The sequence below is a fragment of the Piliocolobus tephrosceles genome, chromosome 1 (genome assembly GCF_002776525.5).
Source record: "Piliocolobus tephrosceles isolate RC106 chromosome 1, ASM277652v3, whole genome shotgun sequence".
NCBI classification, from domain to species: domain Eukaryota; kingdom Metazoa; phylum Chordata; class Mammalia; order Primates; family Cercopithecidae; genus Piliocolobus; species Piliocolobus tephrosceles.
In genome coordinates this window covers 35886602-35909334 of record NC_045434.1, presented here as the reverse complement: position 1 = coordinate 35909334, position 22733 = coordinate 35886602, and the positions used below count along the sequence as shown (strand labels likewise).

The 22733-nt window shown below is 39.8% G+C and overlaps 1 protein-coding gene across 1 annotated transcript in view; it reads right to left on the bottom strand.

The window, feature by feature from the left end:
• Positions 1-22733, bottom strand: part of SOAT1 (sterol O-acyltransferase 1) — a 58510-nt gene that overhangs the window by 4635 nt on the left and 31142 nt on the right. Inside the window, exons 4-15 of the mRNA XM_023231251.2 lie at positions 16424-16575; positions 14164-14223; positions 12479-12586; positions 10399-10681; positions 9505-9583; positions 8734-8815; positions 8061-8106; positions 6671-6800; positions 4099-4196; positions 2907-3005; positions 1140-1275; positions 130-275 (exon numbers count right to left, since the gene is read on the bottom strand). Coding sequence (XP_023087019.1) covers positions 130-275; positions 1140-1275; positions 2907-3005; positions 4099-4196; positions 6671-6800; positions 8061-8106; positions 8734-8815; positions 9505-9583; positions 10399-10681; positions 12479-12586; positions 14164-14223; positions 16424-16575 — 1419 coding nt within the window. The remainder of the gene's footprint in view (positions 1-129; positions 276-1139; positions 1276-2906; positions 3006-4098; positions 4197-6670; positions 6801-8060; positions 8107-8733; positions 8816-9504; positions 9584-10398; positions 10682-12478; positions 12587-14163; positions 14224-16423; positions 16576-22733) is intronic.

Genomic DNA, 22733 nt, shown 5'->3' with positions numbered 1-22733 from the left:
CCTCATTTCCCTCTCTTTAACACTAATTCATCATAATCTCCACTACTATCCTCCTCAACATTGCCCACCAACTCTCACAATCAGAGAATAAACAGGTTCTTTTGCACTCCAACCAGATTGGTGACTCACATTTTTCAGAGGACAGTGCTGACGTGCATACCACTCTTGAGAATAAAAGCAGAGTAAGACTCCATTGCCCAAGAAAAGAGAAGTCCACATCATAACATTCCAAATTGGCTTTTTCCGACTATCATTGACAATGAAGTTGAAAGCCACTAAAGATAGAAAGGCAACAAAGAAATATACAGTTATCAGAGGTCAGAAGTTTGAGACCAGCCTGGCCCACACAGTGAAACCCCATCTCTATTAAAAATACAAAAATTAGCCAGGCGTGGTGGTGTGCGCCTGTAATCCCAGCCACTCGGGAGGCTGAGGCAGGAGAATCACTTGAAGCAGAGAGGCAAAGGTTGCAATGAGCTGAGATGGTACCACTGCTCTCCAACCTGGGTCATGACAGTGAAACTCTGTCTCAAAAAAAAAAAAGAAAGAAATATATAGGTATCAAAACATAATTTTATTATCAGAAGATGAGGGGCTTCAGATATATCTGCTGTTATCATTTCATAATCACAGTGAACAACAACTGTTTATATATTTTTAAATTCTGGTCACTGTTTCTACAAAGAAAAATAAAGCTTCAGTGTTAAAATCAGTAACTTACAGGAAATCAGTGTTTTCAGAACATGTGTATATATATTTCATGGAATTAGAATATTCATATTCCAACTTTTCCCTCTCTACTCACTCAAAAACTTGTCAGTTTTCTAGGGGGTGCATAATCACAATGTATATGAATGGGAAAGCTGTTTATATAGATAACTTTTATGACCTACCAAATCAGTGTCATCAATGGTCTTCATGAGGTTACCTAGTTCATTTCTCTACTTCAAAGTGTAAACATCTTGAGACAGAGCTGTGTATAATTATTAAAAGTCAATATTCTGACCATCTGATAAACAAGTACTACCTTAAAATGTTACTACTATCTACTTCTCCTACATTGATTTTATAGTTTCCTTTCTATCTGGTTTTCTTTTTTAGCACAGTACCCAGTACTCACAGCATGCCAAGATACTTACTTCCAAAGAACATGAAGAGCACAAAGAGCACGGGATAGAAAAAGCTCAAGCAAACAGCCAAGGCATACTCGTGTACTACAGCAGATACAGCAAAGACAGCCAACATGGCAGCAGATTTGAATCTCTTGGAGAAAAACTAAAGAAAAAGGAAAACATTACAAAGTAATTTTTAAAAATTTAAAGGAAGCATGAATTATATAGGATGTAAAATTATATGCCAAAGGCACCTATTATATTTGTACTTAACTTTCTAAGTCTACTCCTTGGATTAATCTAAATCTATTAAAATAATTACAAATCATATATACTTACAAATACTTATTTTTCAAATATGAGTCTTTTCAAAAATATCAATAATTTATATTTGTAAGTTATTACAACTGACAAAACATAGTTTTCCTATATAAATGAAACATTGAATTTCAGTCTTTAGAGTAACACTGTATGGTAGATGGGGCAAGCGTCCTCTCCATTTTTACACATAACAAAACTAAGACTTCAGGAGAAGGGACTTGCCTTATCCATATGTGAAACTACACCTGAATGACAGAATTAGCACTCAAATATTAATATAATGCTATTTCCACCATAAGATGCTGTCACTAAGCCAAATGGTGCCTCACTTAATAAAAACTGCAATCCAGATACCAGTGTTAATCAACCAGGAGATTCAAGATTACATCTCATCAGTCTAAGTATATTCTGCTCTAAAGAATATCTGAAAGCCAGGTGTCACTGATTGGAGAGATACAAATCCACACAAAGGTGTTTTTCACTGTAAAGTGTTTCTCAGCTGGGTGCGGTGGCTTACGCTTGTAACCCCAGCACTTTGGGGAGGCCAAGGTGGGTGGATCACCTGAGGTTGGGAGTTCCAGACAAGCCTGACCAACAACGTAGAGAAATGTCATCTCCACTAAAAATACAAAATTAGCTGGGCTTGGTGGTGGGCGCCTGTAATCCCAGCTACTTGGGAGGCTGAGGCAGGAAAATCACTTGAACCTGGGAGGCGGAGGTTGCAGTGAGCCGAGAACATGCCACTGCACTTCATCCTGGGCAACAAGAGTGGGGGAAAAAAAAGTGTTTCTTCACCTTCAACCAAGAAAAACGAATGAAAAAGACCATAGGGAGATTATTTGTTGGCAATGAGATTCATAAGAAACCATCTAGGCCGGGCGCGGTGGCTCACGCCTGTAATCCCAGCACTTTGGGAGGCTGAGGCGGGTGGATCACGAGGTCAGGAGATCGAGACCATCCTGGCTAACATGGTGAAACTCCATCTCTACTAAAAATACAAAAAATTAGCCGGGCGTGGTGGCGGGGGCCTGTAGTCCTAGCTATTCGGGAGGCTGAGGCAGGAGAATGGCATGAACCCGGGAGGCGGAGCTTGCAGTGAGCTGAGATCACACCACTGCACTCCAGCCTGGGCGACAGAGTGAGACTCCGTCTCAAAAAAAAAAAAAAAAGAAACTATCTATTATTGGTGGATCATTTCAACTCCAACCTCCATGCATTCTTACTTTGTTACGTAAGATAAAATTTAGAGCAAAAGACACAGTATTAGACCTACTACTGTACACAGTAGTTTCTAAGCAGCACCATTCAAAGCAGGTTTCTACATGTAAATTTCTCAAAAGAAAACTGAAAATATACTATCACCCTTTCCTCATGAGCAATTAAATATAACTTCTTCCAGCTGTATAATACTCATACTTTCTGAAAAAGAATCTCTATTTCTTAAATAACATTAACTTAAATCTTGCTGCTTACCCAGAGAAAGTCCTTGTAAGCATAGTAATATAGCCAGTCATGGACCACCACATTCCAGGTTCTATAATAGTTAGAGTATGACGTGGAGTTCCACCAATCCTGAGGGAAAAAGTAAAGGTATAAAACTATACACACACATCACCCCCCCCCGACTTTCCCAAAGAACACATGTAACAGAAAAACCAAAGTGCACTGTGATAAACTGTTGGTTCATATGCTGATGACAGAAAAATCTTCAAAGGCATTTTGGTTATTAGTGTTGAATATGACATGAATTCTCGTACTATGTATGATTTAGTTCCTAGGTTCATACACAACACACAGAATCATTTAAGTCTATGTTCATCTGAACAGCAATCAGTAAGCCCCACCCCCTTTACCTTGCTAGAATGTCATGAGAAAATTCTATGGTCATGAAGACCAGATAGAGTGCTAACACTAGAGAGCTGTCTGGTGGTTACCAGAAATGGCAAAATTACCCAAAGAGTGAGATGGTGGCCACCTCAAAGTCCTAGTATCCCTATATATATTTCTTGCTCCCAATTTTAAGATCAGATGAATGAAATCAGCTATCTAAAATCTGCAATCCGCACTTAATGTAGAGAAAGAAGTTGGTAGACTTGGAGTGCTGCTAAAAACAACCAAAACTCAAAGAGAGCTTTAGGTAGAGTTAAAGAATGCTATGAGCCATTCTGACTCTAATTCTAGAGCTTAATTCCAACTTTAGAAGCGTAAGGATACTATCTGAAGCAAAATTAATACCTTTCAAAACAAAACAGGGAAAAGTTATTTCCCTCGTGAACTGCTCAGCTGTCTTAAATGGAATAATTTGCTGAGGTCACTCCTACAGAACTAGACGGTCCATTTCAAATGAATGAACACTCAGGGAAGTCTCATGGTGTGCTCTGAACCAATAGTTTCCTACAGGAATCACCAATACATCCTCGCAGGATACAGCAGAAACCATGTGCTTATGATAAGGGAGCAGACATTAGAGAAAGAAGAAAACACAAGGTTATGCTAGTTATATCTGTAACTGAATTTCAGAGAATATTGGTAAATTTGTAGACAAGAAAATTATTTCACAATGTTTGTATGAAAGGCTGGTGACATTGGCCAACAATGTCGAAATACTTAATAATAAGGAAGACCAAAAAATGTGAAAAGAAAGCTAAGTCTAAGTATATACTACCTTATAGAACATCCTGTCACCAAAGCGCAACATCTCAGCAAAGGCATTGAGCCAGCAGTGCAAAAACGCAAAAAAAGTAAGGAAGAGAATCAGCACACCTAAAAACAAGATTAACAATATTAACAGTCTTTCCAAATAGCTCACATGCCAAGCAACTAATTATATCACATCATTTTATTTAGCTGGTATTATTTTGTAAAATATAAGTTATTATTCCAGTTTACCCATTCCACAGATGATATACTTTTGGAGCTAATTATCTTAATTTTAAAACAGTAACTTCCTTCAAAGTGGGTTCAACGAATGACATTACCTAGTCTGGGGTTGTTTTTTTTTTTTTTTTTTTTTTTTTTGAGACAAGAGTCTCACTTTGTCACCCAAGCTGGAGTGCAATGGTGCAATCTCGGCTCACTGCAACCTCTGCCTCCAGGGTTCAAGCAATTCTCCTGCCTCAGCCTCCCGAGTAGCTGGGATTACAGGCACGTGCCGCCATACCGACTAAGTTTTTGCATTTTGAGTAGAGACGGGGTTTCACCATGTTGACCAGGCTGGTCTCGATCTCCTGACCTTGCGATCCACCCACCTCGGCCTCCCAAAGTGCTGGGATTATAGGCGTGAGCCACCACGCCCAGCCTACCCAGTTTGTTTTTAAGAAATGCCTAGATATATGGCTTAACCTGGTACCCAAGGCCCTTTAAAAATCTGGTCCCTATACCCCTGTCTTCAACAATTGTTTAAAACTGGGGAGAGACTTTGGCCCCTCTCCCCCACAGGACATTTGAAATTCTAGAGACTTTTTGTTTTTAAGAGACAGGGTCTCACTATGTTGCCCAGGCTGAACTTCAACTCACAGGGCTCAAGTGATCCTCCCACCTCAGCCTCCAGGGTAGCTGGGACTACTGGTGCAAGCCACTGTACCAGTGCTGTGACAATTGGAGGAGAGGGAGTTGTGCCACTGGTATCTAGTTGCTAGAGGCCAGGATGCTGCTAAACAGATTATGCCACGATGCAGAAGACTGCCACTCCAAACAAAGAATTAACCAGTCCAAAACGTTAACAGTGACATGGTTAACATAGTGACACAGATAACATTCTAAACATATCTCCAAGGATTCTACCCTCTAAGTGTTGTAAGCATCATCCACAACTGGATTTATGCCATTCCAGAATGCTCCACTCCCTTGCATCCATCCCACTACCTAGAATGACCTTTCCACCAATTCTCTGCCAGGCAAATACCTACCTATTTTTCAATATCCAGTATTAAATGTTCTCTCTAATACGAAACAAAGGCCATAAGCATTTTGTTTATCCTACTTATGTAGTATATATTACAATATATTGTAAAATATCCACTTATATGTCCACCTCTTTCACTCATTTATTAAAAAATATATATTTATAGAGCATCAACTATGTACCAGACAATATGAGAGAGACTGTGATTGGCTATAAAAGACAATCCTTGATCTCAATAACTTTGCAGCTAGTGAGGAAGACACTCAAGTATGTAACACATATTCTATTTTAGGAACAGATACAGAGTTCATTCAAATAAGTCTTGGGGCCGGTGAGGGAGGGTTAAAAGGGAAGGTGATGACACAAAATATTACCAACACTCGATGAGTAAAGAAAAGAGGAAAAGTAAGGGAAACTATAAAAATTCCCAGAGTGTAAAGATAATACATGTTTTGTTCACTTCTGAGTCCTCTGCACCTGGCATAGTACTGGCTACTCATATATCTTTATAATAGACCAAAAAAACGCAATAAATAAATTTAAGAAATCAAGGTATGGCCAGAAAGACAGGAGGAAAATAAGAAATAGTGGTAAAAGGCCGAGCATGGTGGCTCAAGTCTGTAACCCCAGCACTTTGAGAGGCTGAGACAGGAGGACAACTTGAGCCCAGGAGTTTGAGAACGGCCTGGGCAACACAGGGAGACCCCGTCTCTCCAAAAAATAAAAACTTGGCCAGGCGTGGTGGCATGCACCTGTAGTCCCAGCTACTGAGGCAAGAGGATCACCTGAGCCCAAGAGGTCAAGACTAGTAAGCCATATCACACCACTGCATTCAGACTGGGTAACAAAGAGAGACCCGGTTTCAAAAAAAAGAGCAAGAAAATAGTGACAAGAGAGGTTTCAAAATGTCATCATCAGCACCCAATGCTTCATGGAGGTCAACTTGGATAAGGGTTAAAGTACGTCTTAATCCATCCACTGGATTAGAATACGGAGGTTACTAGTAATTTCAACAAAGGGCATTTAAGTGGCTTGGTGGAATCAGGAGCAAGATTACAATGAACTGAATAGTGAACAGGAAGACACAGCATGAATGTGGACTGTCCACTGTCAGAGAAGGCACAACTTGAGTGAAAGCCAGAAGATGAAAGACTGACCTGAGACTGGAAGAAAGATACTTCATTTATAAAACAGATGCAAAAGAGGTCAAGATGGGTATAGATGTATAGAAGTTTAGATGAAAAAGTAGGCAAACCAAAGGTGCTCATAGGCAATAGCTTTCTATTTACCTCGTGAATTTATGCATGACCAAATTAACAAGTACCCAAGTTACCTGGTAAGATGGAGTTAAATACACATAGGACCAGAACGCGAGCGCTGAAGGGCTCCTGTTTGATATTCCGAAACAAGGGGGCACAAAGTCTTTCAAAGATGTAGTACACATAGAAGAAGCAACCAAAGACCTGGAACATAACAGAGACAGAATTATAACAACCATGGCTTAATAAGATGGAGGGCGATGTTTTTCTCTCCAAAAGAAAGTGCAGATGTGACCCTTAAAGTAACGTTCGCATATGTATTCCATCTAACACTAGCATAGAAGACTGCTATAATCCTTCAGAGAGATTACTCAAGCCTAGTTTCTACCATCACTTTTCCTAACCCTTTACCAAATGATATTTTTAAAAGAGCTTACTCTTAGAACCTGTTTTTCCTGCTGCTTAAAACCCGTAACATGGTCAGGTACAGTGGCTCACTCTTGTAATCCTACCACTTTGGGAGGCTGAGGCAGGTTGATGACTTGAGGTTAGGAGTTCGAGACCAGCCTGGCCAACATGGTGAAACCCTATGTCTACTAAAAATACAAAAATTAGCCAGGTGTGCTGGTAGGTACCTGTAATCCCAGTTACTCAGGAGGCTTATGCAGGAGAATGGCTTGAACCCGGGAGGTGGAGGTTGCAGTGAGGCAAGATTGCATCACTGCACTCCAGCCTAGGTGACAGAGCGGGACTCTGTCTGAAAAAAAAAAAAAAAAACCCTTTTAACGAAATAACTTATTTCATAAATGGGCATTTGATTGAGACAATGATTTAAAATGGGATCTTCCAGGATTAATGATTCTGATGGATACATATACACCTCCCCCAAAAAACAGGAAGGGGGAAATTAATGTTTACTGAAATTACTGAAATTACCAACTAGAATTACTTTATAAAATAATACATTCTTTTTTTTTTGAGATGGAGTCTTGCTCTGTTGCCCAGGCTGGAGTACAGTGGCGTGATCTCAGCTCACTGTAACCTCCGTATCCCAGGTTCAAGCAATTCTCCTGCCTCAGCCTTCCGAGTAGCTGAGATTACAGGTACGTGCCACCAGGCCGGGCTAATTTTTGTATTTTTTACTAGAGATAGGGTTTCACCATGTCGGCCAGGCTGGTCTCGAACTCCTGACCTTGTGATCCGCCCACCTCGGCTGCCCAAAGTGCTGGGATTACAGGCGCGAGCCACTGCGCCTGGCCTAATATATTCTTTTATTAAAGAAAATTACTTCTGATGTTGGCAAAACAAACACCATTTACTATACTGGAAATAGTTTAAAAGACTGCATAATGTCAACAGAAAGCATTCTTAGTTCCCAATTAGATTTAGGTAGATTATATTATTATCGTAAATATGAATCCCCATTTCCTAATCAACATACCTTAGACAGTTAGAAAAACTTACCTGTGCAAACTGCATAGCGACATAACCCCATCTTACACTGGGATTCCTGAAAAAGAAAGAAACAAAAATAAGGTTTCTAAATAAAGTAACTGAACTTGAATAAAGACCCTCACAATTAATGTTTCTTGGTCAGGCGCAGTGGCTCACACCTGTAATCCAAGCACTTTGGAAGGCAGTGACCAGGAGCTCGAGACCAGCCTGGCCAATATGGTGAAACCCCGCGTCTACTAAAAATACAACAAAACTAACTGGGCGTAGTGGCGCACACGTATAATGCCAGCTACTTGGGACACTGAGGCAGGAGAATCACTTGAACCCAGGGGGCAGAGGTTGCAGGGAGCCAACGTAGCACCACCGTGCTACGTTGCAGCCTGGGTGACAGAGCAAGACTCCCATCTCAGAAAAAAAAAAAAATAAAATAAAATAAATTAATGGTTTTACACACAGAACATCATTTATGACCATATGAAATACTTTATTATTCTGTCAAGAATTACTATAACCAAATTAAACTTCTATACTCACCATGTGAGGCTTCCCAGGTCAGACAGAAAATGAAAACTCATTCTATATTTTCTATGTCCCTACATTAACCGGCCCCTGTTTATCTATCCTACCTCACTCATGCCACACTTTTGGTGCTTACCACATTTCTGCTTCATAGTACCATTACCTGGGATAGCTGTCACGGTAGATAAGGGTAGGAGCAAATAAGAAGTACAAATATTGGTTGACTGTAGGTATTGGAACAGTGCCTAGAAAAGGCAAACTATAGTTAGATCAGAGGCTCTTTGATTTTTCGCAGCAAAAATAAAGGGGGGGGGGAATACAAGGAAGCACATAACAGGGAAGAATAAAATGACTTATCAGCTCATGTTCTTTTTTCCTGACCTCTGGAATGACTTCTTATTCTTGCATGAATTGAATATTACCAATCTCTTTAAACCAAGTTATTCCTGTGACTGAGATAATTTCTAGAGTGTGAAGCAACAATGTGCAAAGAATAGGCAGGCACAGGTGTAATGAGGCTATTAACATTCCATAAAAATAATGCAAAGTTACAAAAGATAATCAATTTTTTTAAAATTGTAGGTCCAAGGGCAAAGCAGGAATAGTCAGGAAACAATGAAGTAGTCCTCAAAATCAATATAGATCATATATATTTGAAATAAAACACAATCTCTGCAATATATAATGTGACACCCCAGTAAATAACAAAGGGTGAAATATCCAGTCAATAATCCTTTAAACTAATGAAATTACACAAAGAAAAGAAAAGAGAGAGAGGAAGGAAGGGAGGGAGGGAGGGAGGGAAGGAAGGAAGGAGGGACGGAGGAAAGACAAGAGGGAGAGAGGAAGGGAAGAAAGAAGGAAAGAAGGGAAGGGAAGGGAATGGGATGGGGGGAAGGGGAGGAAGAAAGAATGTACAAAAGAAATTACATACTTGATTTCTCCTTAGCTGAATTTAGTACCCGAGGCACGTTCTCTCTGACAAATGAGTGGGCCTTCATTACAAAACGAATCTACAAAAGCAGTAGGAAAAAGATGTCTGTTCAAAGAAAGTCTCCTGCAAGCATCCTTTCCATTAGTCAAACACATTATAGACAGCCAATAAAGTCAGAAAATCCTGATAAGTGTAGAAACAAATCAAAATAAAACCTTTATTTAGACAGAAATAGTTACATGACAAAACAACGAATCTGACATTTCAAAAGTGAAGTTTTTAATTACGAAAATATTTTATAATTTAAATGACTTTTACAAAAAGTATTCAGGAACAAAATCTTGATGCATCAAAAATAGTTCAATGTGGCCAGGCCCAGTGGTTCACACCTGTAATCCCAGCACTTTGGAAGGCCAAGGCAGGCAGATCATGAGGTCAGGAGTTTGAGACCAGCCTAGCCAATATGGTGAAACCCCGTCTCTACTAAAAATACAAAAATTAGCCAGGTGTGGTGGCGGGCGCCTGTAGTCCCAGCTACTCGGGAGGCTGAAGCTGAAAAATCGCTTGAACCTGGGAGGCGGGGGTTGCAGTGAGCTGAGATCATGCCACCGCACTCCAGCCTGGGTGACAGAGCGAGATTCTATCTCCAAAAAAAAAAAAAAATTCAACGTAATTTATTTTATTTATCAAAATTCAGAGAACATGGAAGCTAGCGTGAAACTTAAGAGGTGAGAAGATTCTAGTTTAACAATTTTATAGATAATGGCAAAAGGAACAATACGTGAAAATTTATCCAAGCTAATACAGCTAAAAATAATAGTATCAGTATGTCATCATCGTTATTATTATTTTAGCTGAGAACAGCATCGCCTTGGGTAACACTTAAAGCCTTACCTGCTCGAATATAATGATGAACCGGGAGGCTGGTGGCAGTGTATATGCTAACACAACGTATGTTGGTCCAAAACCTAGAACTCCAATCTGGAAGACCATGAAAAGAAAGCCATGGAAGAGAGAATTGATCAGCGGATGAGAACTCTTGCTATAGCCAGTGGCCCAACGTTGAAACAGAAAATAGGGAACTGAAAATGTAGACAGGAACATGATCCACCAGGTCCAAACAACGGTAGGAAATTTGCCAAAAGCATAAGACAGGAGGCTGAACTCAAGCACCAGCCTGGGGAGAAAAGGTACAGAAAAAAACATAGAGGTGAATTTTTAATATACACTGAGTTCACAGAATTTAAAACTTTCAAACACCAAACTTTCAACCTTATGAAACACCACAACATTAATACGCTGAAGTCATGGATGTAATAGTTCTGCTAGTTAGAGATCTGCTTCTAACCATCTGCTTTACAATATATATATATCAACAATATATGTTCTTTAGAAACAAGTTTTCTAAAAGTCCTAAGTTAAATACAGTCTTCAAACTTAAGATATCTAAGATAACTGGACTTTGAACTTCTGAAAGATTAGATTCTCACATTAATTTTTTAACTCGAAAATATTCAAAGAGCAATCATTCTTATATACAAAAGATAATTTTTCAGAAGAAATATGTACAATTAAAAAAAATCTGTTAATATACTATACCATTATCTCCAAATTGAATTTTCAAAAAAAGTACATAATTCAATCCATGATTACCACACACAAATTTTAAGCTACAATTTGAGTTTTGAAATTTTATTTTGAGATCGGGTCTCCTTTGTCACCCAGGCTGGAGTGCAGTAGCACAAACACAGTTCCACTGTAGCCTCAACCTCCCTGGCTCAAGTAATCCTCCCTTCTCATCCTCCTGAGTAGCTGGAACTACAAATGTGTGCCACCATGCCTGGCTAATTTTTAAATTTTTTGCAGAGATGTTGCTCAGGCTGGTCTCGAACTCCTGAGCTCAAAAGTGATCCTCCTGCCTTGGCCTCTCAAAGGGCTGAGATTACAGGCATGAGCAACCATGCCTGGCCTATAATTTGACTTTCACATTAAAAAGAAATATCAAATTTTTCTACCTTCAATTTCAATAAGCTACGTGTTTTAAGTAACCATCTTAAATAAAGACAATCAAAAAGTTAATCAATCATATACAGTTATCCCTCCCTATATATAGGGGATTGGTTCCAGGAAAGTGTGCAGACACCAAAATCTATGCAAATTCAAGTCCCACAGTTGGCCCTGTGGAACCCATAGATATGAAAAATCTGCCATTTTTTAATGTATGTTTCACATCCTGGAATACTCTAGATCCCAATCTGCCTTTGCTTGCAGATGTAGAACCTATGGATACAGAGTGCTAAACATATTGATTGAAAAAATTCCAGCCAGATGTGGTGGCTCACGCCTGTAATCCCAGCACTTTGGGAGGCTGAGGCGGGCGATCACCCAAGGTCGGGAGTTCAAGACTAGCCTGACCGACATGGAGAAACCCCGTCTCTACTAAAAAAAAAAAAAAACAACAAAAAATGTGCCAGGCATGGTGGTGCATGCCTGTAATCCCAGCTACTCGGGAGGCTGAGGCAGGAGAATCGCTTGAACTCAGGGGGCGGAGGTTGCGGTGAGCCGAGATGGTGCCATTGTACTCCAGCCTGGGCAACAAGAGTGAAACTCAGTCTCAAAAAAAAAAAAAAACAAAGAAAAGAAAAGAAAAAGAAAAACTTCCGCATATAAGTGGACATGCACAGTTCAAACCCATGTTGTTCGTAAGTCAACTGTGTACAAAATTCTCCCATTTGGGAAAATTACCTAGAAATTGAATTATGATCTATTCAAATAAACCATTTTGAAAATAAAAGTAATGAAATTTCTAATTTTCTCATCAGTTAAACTTTTCAGGGCAGAGGAATATCACCCTCAAATCTGCTGCTTTAGGATTTCCTGAAGCAATTTAATCAATTTACCCTTTACCAAAATTTAGTGAAAACCCCTAACTTCTCATGCATCAACTAGCCAGCCATCTTTTTTGTTGTCTTACCTTCCTTCATCAATGTAATCTACTACAAGTGTGCTCAGGATAAAGAGAATGAGGAGGGCAATAAACATGTGATATATTGTTCTGATGTGGTCCACTTCAAGCAGCTCACTGTAAATGCAGTTCAAACAAAACAAGTTAATAATCTATATTTAAATTTAAAACACCATATAGTAAAGTCTTTTCTTAAAGCAGTTAACTTAAAGCCATTGAGAAGGTGCTTAATCCACTCACCAAAAACATCTCAAAAAAGAATGGTCTACATTTATCTTTAAAACCTACCAGAAACGGATGTTTTCTAAGTAAACAAAGGCCATTCACTAGAAACAGGAAACAAACTATTTCAAATGCTAAGAATTTTTTTAATCCTATGCATACATTCTACTCCCTAAATTTAATATATATTAAGTACTATCTGTTCCCAAAATGTTAAAATTGACATGAATTTCTATAATGTTGATCATGATGATGATGATAATAACCAACTACTACCCTACACATCTATAAAACTCAATCATTTACAAAGATTTTACCTTCTCTTCATTGACTTTTGTATTTAAGACTGGTCTAATTTTCTTTTAGAACGTAACAATAATGTAGATGACTTTTCCTAAATAAATCTTTTATATCTGACTAAAACAGGTTTTTTAACTTGTTTTAACTTGTTTTTGGAATGATAATGCTAACCTTCTAAATGATTTTTAGTAATCTAATATACTACTACTTGATCTCTGGACTAAGGATCTTCACAGTCTAAAAAAAACTCATCTGAGCCACAGAAAGCATGTTCTATTTCCTTGGTTAAAATTTTCTTTTTTAGTTAATGTGTAACTTTGTTTATTTTTCATGTATAAATTCTATCTCTAAAATCCTAATTATAATGTTTAAAATAAATTTTCTTTTCCCTTTTATGTGAAAAACCTGCGTTTTCCCCAGATGTAAATTTTAAAAGATTAATTCCTTCAAACTACAGTGTGATAGAACACTGAACACTATACATTACATGCTTAGAAAACACTAAACAGTATATTACATGCTTAGAAAACAGGCCTTCTTATTTAGGGGAAGTAGTAAACATCAATTTGACTCATAGAAAGTAACTTTTGATAAGCATAAGATGTTTTTTTAAAGAAAAGTACACTTCTTTTTTTATTGAGACAGTCTTGCTCTGTCACCCAGGCTGGAGTTGCTGGGTGTCGTACCTGTTGCTCAGTCTGGAGTGCAGTGGCACAATCTTGGCCCACTGCAACCTCCACCTTCCCGGGCTCAAGCGATCCTCCTGTCTCACACTCCTGAGTAGCTGGGATTACAGGCATGCACCACCAAGCCTGGCTAATTTTTTGTATTTTTTTGTAGAGAGAGTCTTGCCATGCTGCCCAAACTGGTCTTTGGCAAACTCCCGGACTCAAGCAATCTGCCTGCCTCAGCCTCCCAAAATGCTAGGATTACAGATGTGAGTCACAGTGCCAAGCCCAGGTAACCATTCGTATCCCTAAATCCTCTTTCGAAACTAGATACAGAACCAGAAGATCAGAAAGGAGCAAGAAAGAACATACAACTAAAAACCCACTAATGATTTATACAGATACAGAACTCATTACATATCCATATACTAAGCAATGATTCTATAGAATAGCTTTTTTTAAAAAATCAAACATATTTAATTAAAAACAACTAAAAATACTCACTCTAAGAGAGATCGCCTTGCAATAAAAATCTTTCCTTGTTCTGGAGGTGCTCTCAAATCCCTGAGAAGAGGAAAAATTAAAACAAGATATAAGTACTTCAAGTATTATAAGAAATCTAATCCCACAGACAAGAGAACATACCAATAACACCATCTAACATTAATTGACCAATGACCTTTCCATTACTAGGATTACAGGTGCCTGCCACCATGCCCGGCTAAAACAGATCCAAATATTGTGTTACAGTTTTTATGTATGTTATTTCATTTACTCCCTCTGAACCATGCTGTGAGGTAGGTACATACACAACTCTTAAGAACAGAAAGTTCGCCACCCCCAGCCCCTATGGACTTTGGCAATCACTTTTCCTTCTTGTAGAGAATGGAAAGGTCGCCATACCCAGCCCCTGTGGACTTTGGCAATCACTTTTCCTTCTTGTAGAGATCCCCTGAGGTCAGACAGGTCTCCAAGCACCCTCTACTCCAGGTCATATATACTGTTATTGATGTGTCCTCTGAAACTGCACTGATGTTTACCATACCCTTCCTGATATCAAAGTAGTTCCAGCAACTTCCAACAGCCTCCTGACTTTAAAGGTTGTTGCAAGTTACTAAAAACTCCCATTTTAACATCTTGCTCATCTTCTTTAGGGCTTTTGGTACTACTACCAGCACTTAACTATAATTGGTCAAAACTATTCTCCAGAACATGAGTCTATGCCTCCCAACAGGGGTATAATGCTGAAAAGAGCATGGAATGGCAAGTTAACACATATTAGCCTTTGATAGCTTCACTCGATTATTCTGGATGAAACATCAATTAGAAAAGCATATACTAATGGCACTGTACTTTATTACAAGTACTGTATACAGTGCAATAGAGAGGCACACAGTGATATGATTTTTTTTTTTTTTTTTTTTTTTTTGTCAATCTCACCCTGTCACCCAGGCTGAAGTGCACTGGTATGATCTCAGCTCCCTGCAACCTCCTTCCCCCAGGCTGGAGCGATTCTCCTGCCTCAGCCTCCCGAGTAGCTGGGATTATAGGCACTTGCCATGTCACCCAGCTAATTTTTGTATTTTTAGTAGAGACATGGTTTCACCATCTTGGCCAGGCTGGTCTTGAACTCCTGACCTCGTGGTCCACCTGCCTTGGCCTCCCAAAGTGCTGGGATTACAGGCTTGAGCCACCGTGCCCAGCCATGATATGACCAAGAGCAAGGACTCTAGAGTCAGACTCTAGGTTCAAATCCCTGCTATGTAATTTTGGACATTTAATTAAGTACTCTGTGCTTTAGTTTCCTAATCTGTAACACGTGGATAGTTACAGTTATCTGTCTCATAGGGTCACTGTTTGGTTTAAATAAATTCATGATGTAGAACACTCAGCAAGTGTTGGCTATGTTGTTTTATTAGTAGTCTTTTTTTTTTTTTTTTTTTTTGGAGACAGGGTCTCTGTCACCAAGGCTGGAGTGCAGTGGCGCGATCTTGGCTCACTACAACCTCTGCCTCCCAGGTTCAAGCGATTCTCATGCCTCAGTCTCCTGAGTAGCTAGGACGACAGGCGTGCATCACCACGTCCAGCTAATTGTTGTATTTTTTGGTAGAGACGAGGTTTCACCATGTTAGACAGCCTGGTCTCAAACTACTGACCTCAAGTGATCCACCCACCTTGCCCTCCCAAAGTGCTGGGATTACAGGTGTGAGCCACTACGTCTGACCTTATTAGTCAGTGTGTGTTTTTTTGTTTTTTTGTTTTTGAGACAGACTCTCTCTCTGGAGTGCAGTGGTACAATCTCTGCTCACTGCAACCTCCGCCTCCCGGGTTCAAGTGACCCTCATGGCCTCAGCCTCCCGAGTAGCAGCAATTACAGGTGCCCATCACCACACCTGGCTAACTTTCGTATTTTTAGTAGAGACAAATGGTTCAAATGGTTAAATAACCATGTTGGCCAGGCCAATCTTGAACTCCTGACCTCAGGTGATTCACCTGCCTCGGCCTTCCAAAGTGCTGGGGTTATAAGGCGTGAGCCACTGTGCCAGGCATCAGTCTTAAAAGAGGTATGTATGTATGTTATAATTTATACGTAAAGACAAAACTCCACTCTCCTTCAAAGGGTTAAGTAACTTTCCCAATGTAACACACAGCCAATAAAAAGTGGCACCAGGGTGTGAACTCAAGCATGTTTGCTGCAGTCCATTTTGACCACTAAACTATACTGAGTAAATGTTTGCATTAAAAGAAAATAAGACACACTTACTTCGCTCTATGGTTGTTTTTCTCTCCTTCAAGAATAGAAAAGGTTGTGAGAGCACACCCACCATTATCTAATGATGCTGATTTTTCAATGAGATTGGTCACAAAATCATCAAAGTGACTGCCAACTTCCTTCATAAAAAATGGCTTCAATTCCTAGAATTTTAAAACAAAGAAAAACATGGGGAACTAATACATGCTTGTGAGTAATTAGCATTTCTCTAAAGGGCTCCCTTAAACAGAGCTGGATCAAAAGAAAGGCACAGTGAGTTCATAGGAGTAAAAGCAAAAAATCAATTCCTGTATCTGACTTGAAGTTTCAGAAACAGCTACCTAAAAAGCAACATAGTGATTTATACCCTTCTAAAACGTATACCCCTTGTAAGCATAAAACAAAATACCTCAGCCTCCCAAGTAGCTATGATCACAGTTGTGTGCCACCACTCCTGGCAAATATTTTATTTTTTGTAGAGACAGGGTCTCCCTATGTTGCCCAGGCTGAACTCTAGAGCTCAAGCAATCCTCCCACCTCAGCTTCCCAAAATGTTAGAATTACAGGCAGGTGCCACTGTGCCTTATCCCCACGTTATAATTACCATGATTCTAAGTTCTTTTTTTTTTTTTCTTTTTTTTTTTTGAGACGGAGTTTTCCTCTTGTTGCCCAGGCTGGAGTGCAATGGCATAATCTCGGCTCACTGCAACCTCCGCCTCCTGGGTTCAAGCGATTCTCCTGCCTCAGCTTCCCGAGTAGCTGGGATTACAGGTATGCGCCACCACACCCAGCTAATTTTGTATTTTTAGTAGAGACGGGGTTTCTCCACGTTGGTCAGGCTGGTCTCGAACTCCCGAGCTCAGGTGATCCGCCTGCCTCGGCCTCCCAAAGTGCTGGGATTACAGGCATGAGCCACCGAGCCCAGGTCAGTATTGTAAATTTCTTTCACAATCTCCCTCATCTATGACCCCCAACCTCTGACACCTCAGACGGTACAGAATATTACTTATAAGGTAACTATTTTAATATGATCAATTCATGTATTTTCTTTTCTTGAAGTAGCATTCATATGTGAGTAGTTTAGGTATCCATATGTGAGACAAAATAACAAACAAAAAAGCCATATTTACTCATTTCTGCTTGCCAACACAATTTCACAAAGTTCACAGCTTTCCAAATACTTTTAAGACAAAATAAAACACACACTCCTCCACATCTCTTGCCTAAGTCACGATATTCCTTGAAGATAATAACCCAAGCCTTGCCTTTTCCTATAAATAAAATGACAGCAATTATACTTCTATAATCTATAACCAAATAAACTCTTATGCCAAACCTTAACATATTTCTACTCTAATATAACTTCTAAACAAATGTAATTTTACATATGTGAAACCCCCACCACCTAGATATAAATAGTAGACTAAAATACAGTGCCAGAACAGGCTAACAAAACCTCCTATAAGACTACTCCCAGGCAGTAGGCTCTGTCTGCAGTTCTCAATAAGACTTCTAAATACAGTAACTTTAATTCTTAAAAAGTTTTCCTTTAGTTGACAATCACAGCGACTATGAAGGGGCTCAAGAATAGACTACCCAGGGTCGTCTGGAGCATTGCAGGGAACTGGAGCCTTGGTATAGCACAGGCCCTTTGAGACCCTCTGGCTCCGCCATGGCTGCAGACAACCGGTTGAGCTTCTGACCTCCCACTTGGGTGACAGTCCTGAATATTATTCGGCTAGCTGCTTTCACCACTTGACAAAAAAGTGAGTTCTTCCTTAAAACTTTATTTTTTTTTTGAGACAGAGTTTCACTCTTGTTGCCCAGGCTGGAGGGCAACAGCACCATCTTAGCTCACCGCAACCTCCACCTCCCAGGTTTAAGCAATTCTCCTGCCTCAGCCTCCCAAGTAGCTAGGATTATAAGTATGCACCACCACACCCAGCCAATTTTTACTTTTAGTAGAGACAGGGTTTCTCCATGGTGGTCAGGCTGGTCTTGAACCTCAGGTGATTCACCCGCCTCAGCCTCCCAAAGTGGTGGGATTACAGGCGTGAGCCACCGCGCCCAGCCTGAAACTTTTATCTTTTTAAATAGAGATGTGGTCTCACTATGTTGGCCAGGCTGGTCTTGAACTCCTGGCCTCAAGTGATGTGCCCACCTCAGGCGCCCAAAGTGCTAGGATTACAGGTGTACGCCACTGTGTCCAGCGAAGACTGTGTGTGTGTGTGTGTGTGTGTGTGTGTGTGTGTGTGTGTGTGTGTGTTTTGAAAAGGGGAATATCCTAGTTAAAAGATACTACGAAGAAAAAGATACATGAGGCTGTCTGGACTGGCTAGGTGGTACAGGTGTTTTCCCTTTCAATTTGATTCTATAAACAAAGCTCGGCAGGATAGAAACTATTACACATGGATAACGGTCTGGATCTGAAAACACACAGGATGGCACCTGACACAGTTATCACTCTCCAGGTATTTGTTGTTCCAACCTCTCCCCCTAGGTCTGAGCTAACCTATGAGGAACAATAAAACAATGTACAATAAAAATTGTAATTTAAGCAAATCCTACCATTTAGTGCTTTTATTATTAACAGGTAACTAAACCTACCACATTTCTTTACATGGCATTATAATTACATGTCTAATATTCATTTCCTAATGCCCTTCTCCTCTTTCTCTGAGGAATTAAAGTTGATAGAAGGTGCTGCCCCCGGGGCACAAGGAAGAAAGAACTCTGCTCTGTGGATGCTTACGTTTCCTGAATCTCCTCCTTTCACAGATCCTAGCAGTGATGACAATAACGAGTGACTGCTTATTATTGTTACTCCCTTTGTAAGAGGGAATATTAAGAAATACAGTACAAGAAACAGTCCACTTCTGCCTTCTATCACATGAAACCTGTTAATTAGAACTCAGTATGTGATCACTAATAAATCTGAATAACGTCTGGTATCAGTAACTTGAAAATAATGTTGAGGTTAGAGGCTTTCTAATTTGCTTATCTTTTCAATCTCATATCTACTGATATTAATTTCATGCAGCCAGTGGACTCTGACAGCCCTCGCACCATGACAGATGGATGGAGAGAAGGATGGAAGGGAGAAGGAGAAGAAGGGAGGAGGCAGTTAACTAGAAACTAGAAAAGGTGCTTATTTAGGTAATCTAGTAAACTATATTTTAGAGCTTAAGGAAATCTTTTGTATTAAATAAGCTGAATTAGATAATCTCTAAGATTCCAACAAGAGGGATCAACCATGATACAAAGACCCTATGGTTGGAACACATAGTTAAAGGAACAAATGATAATGATCAGAGATAAGTCTGGAAAAGCAAGCAGGGACTAGATTATCCTAAAGACACCTGGAAACCAATGACATTTTAAGCACAAGATTTATAAACATGTTCAGATTTGCATTTTAGAAAGATAACTCTTCTACCTAAAAAGGCTTCCAGGTAGAGATTACTTTGGACTGAGTATTAAAATGAAAAAAGGTCAGGGTCATTTATGGGTAAATAACTCTTTCAAAGGTACAGAGACATAAAACAATCTTAAAGTATGCTGAAAGAAAAAAACAAAGTAAACCAATCAGTAAATAATATTTTCAGTGTCTCAAAAAAAAAAAATGTAGGTCCCTTGATCACAATTTCTTCAAAAATGGTTTTAAAGAACATTATAGTCTAACCCCACAAGGTCATATTATTGCTAGTCTAAAAATTATTTCTTTCTCTGATTTGCTGCCTGTCTTTGCACAGAGAATCTTTTAATCTTAGTGGCACGGTACCAGAAACCTGACCTTTCTGAGCAAAACAAGTAACACAATGGAACAGGTAATACAGTGCTTACGACTTATACTAAATTGACTCCTCAAAAAGGTCTCCTGATAATTCACTCTAAAGTTCTTTCTATTCTCCTCTCTTACTGAATCTCATTCTTTTCCTTCATTGCATTTACTTTGAAATTCTATATATTATTGCTTTTTGGCATCTCACTGTCTGCCCCCCGCCCAACTGACTTTAAACACCATATCTTTTTGTTAACTGATAACTAATTTTGTATTTTTAGTAGAGACAGGGTTTCACAATGTTGCCGAGGCTGGTCTTGAACTCCTGGCCTCAAATGATCTGCCTGCCTTGGCCTCCCAAAGTGCTGGGTTTACAGGCGTGAGCCACTGTGCCTGGCCAAAGAACATTTTTAAGGTATCTAATTAAGTCACTGTTCCCCTTGCTCATGCATTTTATATATAGTGTTCTCAGCATGAGAACAGAAAATACAACTTCTTTAAAATCCCAGCACTTAATGTAGTACCTGATAGACAAAGAAACCAAGTAGGCATTCATTAAATCGAACTGCTAAACATTCAAGGGCAACAGGACAGGTACCTGTCTACCTTTTGTAAGTGATGAAATCATAAAGCACAATAAACTGACTTTCCCAAAATTCTTCAAAACAGACTAGAGATTCTTACACTTGTGCATTTAAATAAAATGAGGAAAGGCAGAAAGGAAAATATCAGAAAAATGTATAGTCACACTTGCATAGCAAAAAGGTGAAATTTGACCAGCAGATTGGGGCAGCAAAGAAAAATAGACAGCCATAGTAGAAACTGTTATCTGTCAACCCTATCAGTGCCTACCAGCTTTCTTAGTACCAGAATCCCTGATTTCTATCTGGGCACATGACTGCTTAGAATAAATAAACTTCCCAGTCTCTCTTTGCACCTGGGTAGCCAATAAGATACAGGTGGAAAAGGTTTGTCAAAGTCCACAGAAAATTTCCTTAACAGACAGCAGATACCTGTTCCTTATCCCTACTCCTTTCCTTCCCTCAATTTTGCCACTTGGAACTCAGATGAAATGACTAGAGCCATTTGGACAATGAGGAGGACCACAGCCTATGAATGTGAAACTGCCTTTGCAAAGACTATGACAGAGAGAGACGTCTAGCATGTCTGACTCCATCATGCTTCTAGCCTCATAGGCTGGCCATCCTCACTCACTCCTGAGCAGAGGCCAATCTAACTCTGGGAGAAATTCATAGTTCAACTTTGATGTAATGAGGTAATAGTCCCTCGTTGGGAACTGAAACCACCTTTGTAACACTAAAGAAATGCCACAAGATTAGGATTATGGGAGGGACCTGAACATCTTCTGAGATGTTTTTCTCATCTTTGAATTCTGGCAACTGACCAGCTTACGCCCTAAACCCATGACTGGTCCTGTGACCCCCACCCAGAGGCTGACTCTGTGCGTGAGAACTGTTTTCCACACCCCTATGATTTCAACCCCAACTAATCAGCAGCATCCATTCCCTAGACTCCTGCCTGCCAACTTACCCATAAAAACCCAAGCCTCTGAGTTCTCAGAGGCTGGTGTGTATAATAAACTCCTGTCCTTCCATTTGGCTAGCTTTGCATTAAACTCCTTCTCTACTGCATTACCACTGTCTCAGTCCATTGGTTTTGTCTGTGCCGAGGGTAAGAAGAACCCATCAAGCAATTACAAATGGTGAGGTAGGGAACTAGAAGGAACCAAACCGGGGTCCTTGAGGACCATGGAGTCAGTACCAGCTATGGACCTCCTACCTCTGAATTGTAGACATGCGAAAAAGAAATTACTAATCTTGTATAAGCCCCTATTATTTTGTTCACTACTACAGCAAAACCCATTCTTAACTTATACCATAATCAAAGGATTTCTGAGCAGAAAATACTTAGACTTGTCTCTCCAGCAGTCGGCCAATAAATCAATAGATAAGCACTATCCAAAATTTTTTTTTTTTCTTTTTGAGATGAAGTCATGGTCTGTTACCCAGGCTGGAGTGCAGTGGTGTGATCTTAGCTCACTGCAACCTCTAACTCCTGGTTCAAGTGATTCTCCTGCTTCCAGAGTACTTGGGACTATAGGCATGTACCACCAGACCTGGTTAATTTTTTTGTATTTTTAGTAAAGATGGAGTTTCACCATGTTGGTTGGGCTGGTCTCTAACTCATGTGATCCGCCAGCCTCAACCTCTCAAAGTACTGGGATTACAGGTGTGAGCCACCACACCTGAACCAAAAACTTGTTTAGAAGGTGTTATTCGAATGACTGAAAAAACATGGCAAGAAACTCTTACTTGCAGACATGACACCTGAGTCTTTTTATTTATTTATTTTTGAGACAGAGTTTCACTCTTGTCTCCCAGGCTGAGCGCAATGCCATGATCTCGGCTCACTGCAACCTCTGCCTCCTGGGTTCAAGCGATTCTCCTGCTTCAGCCTCCCCAGTACCTAGGATTATAGGCATGTGTCACCATACCCAGCTAATTTTTGTATCCTGACTCT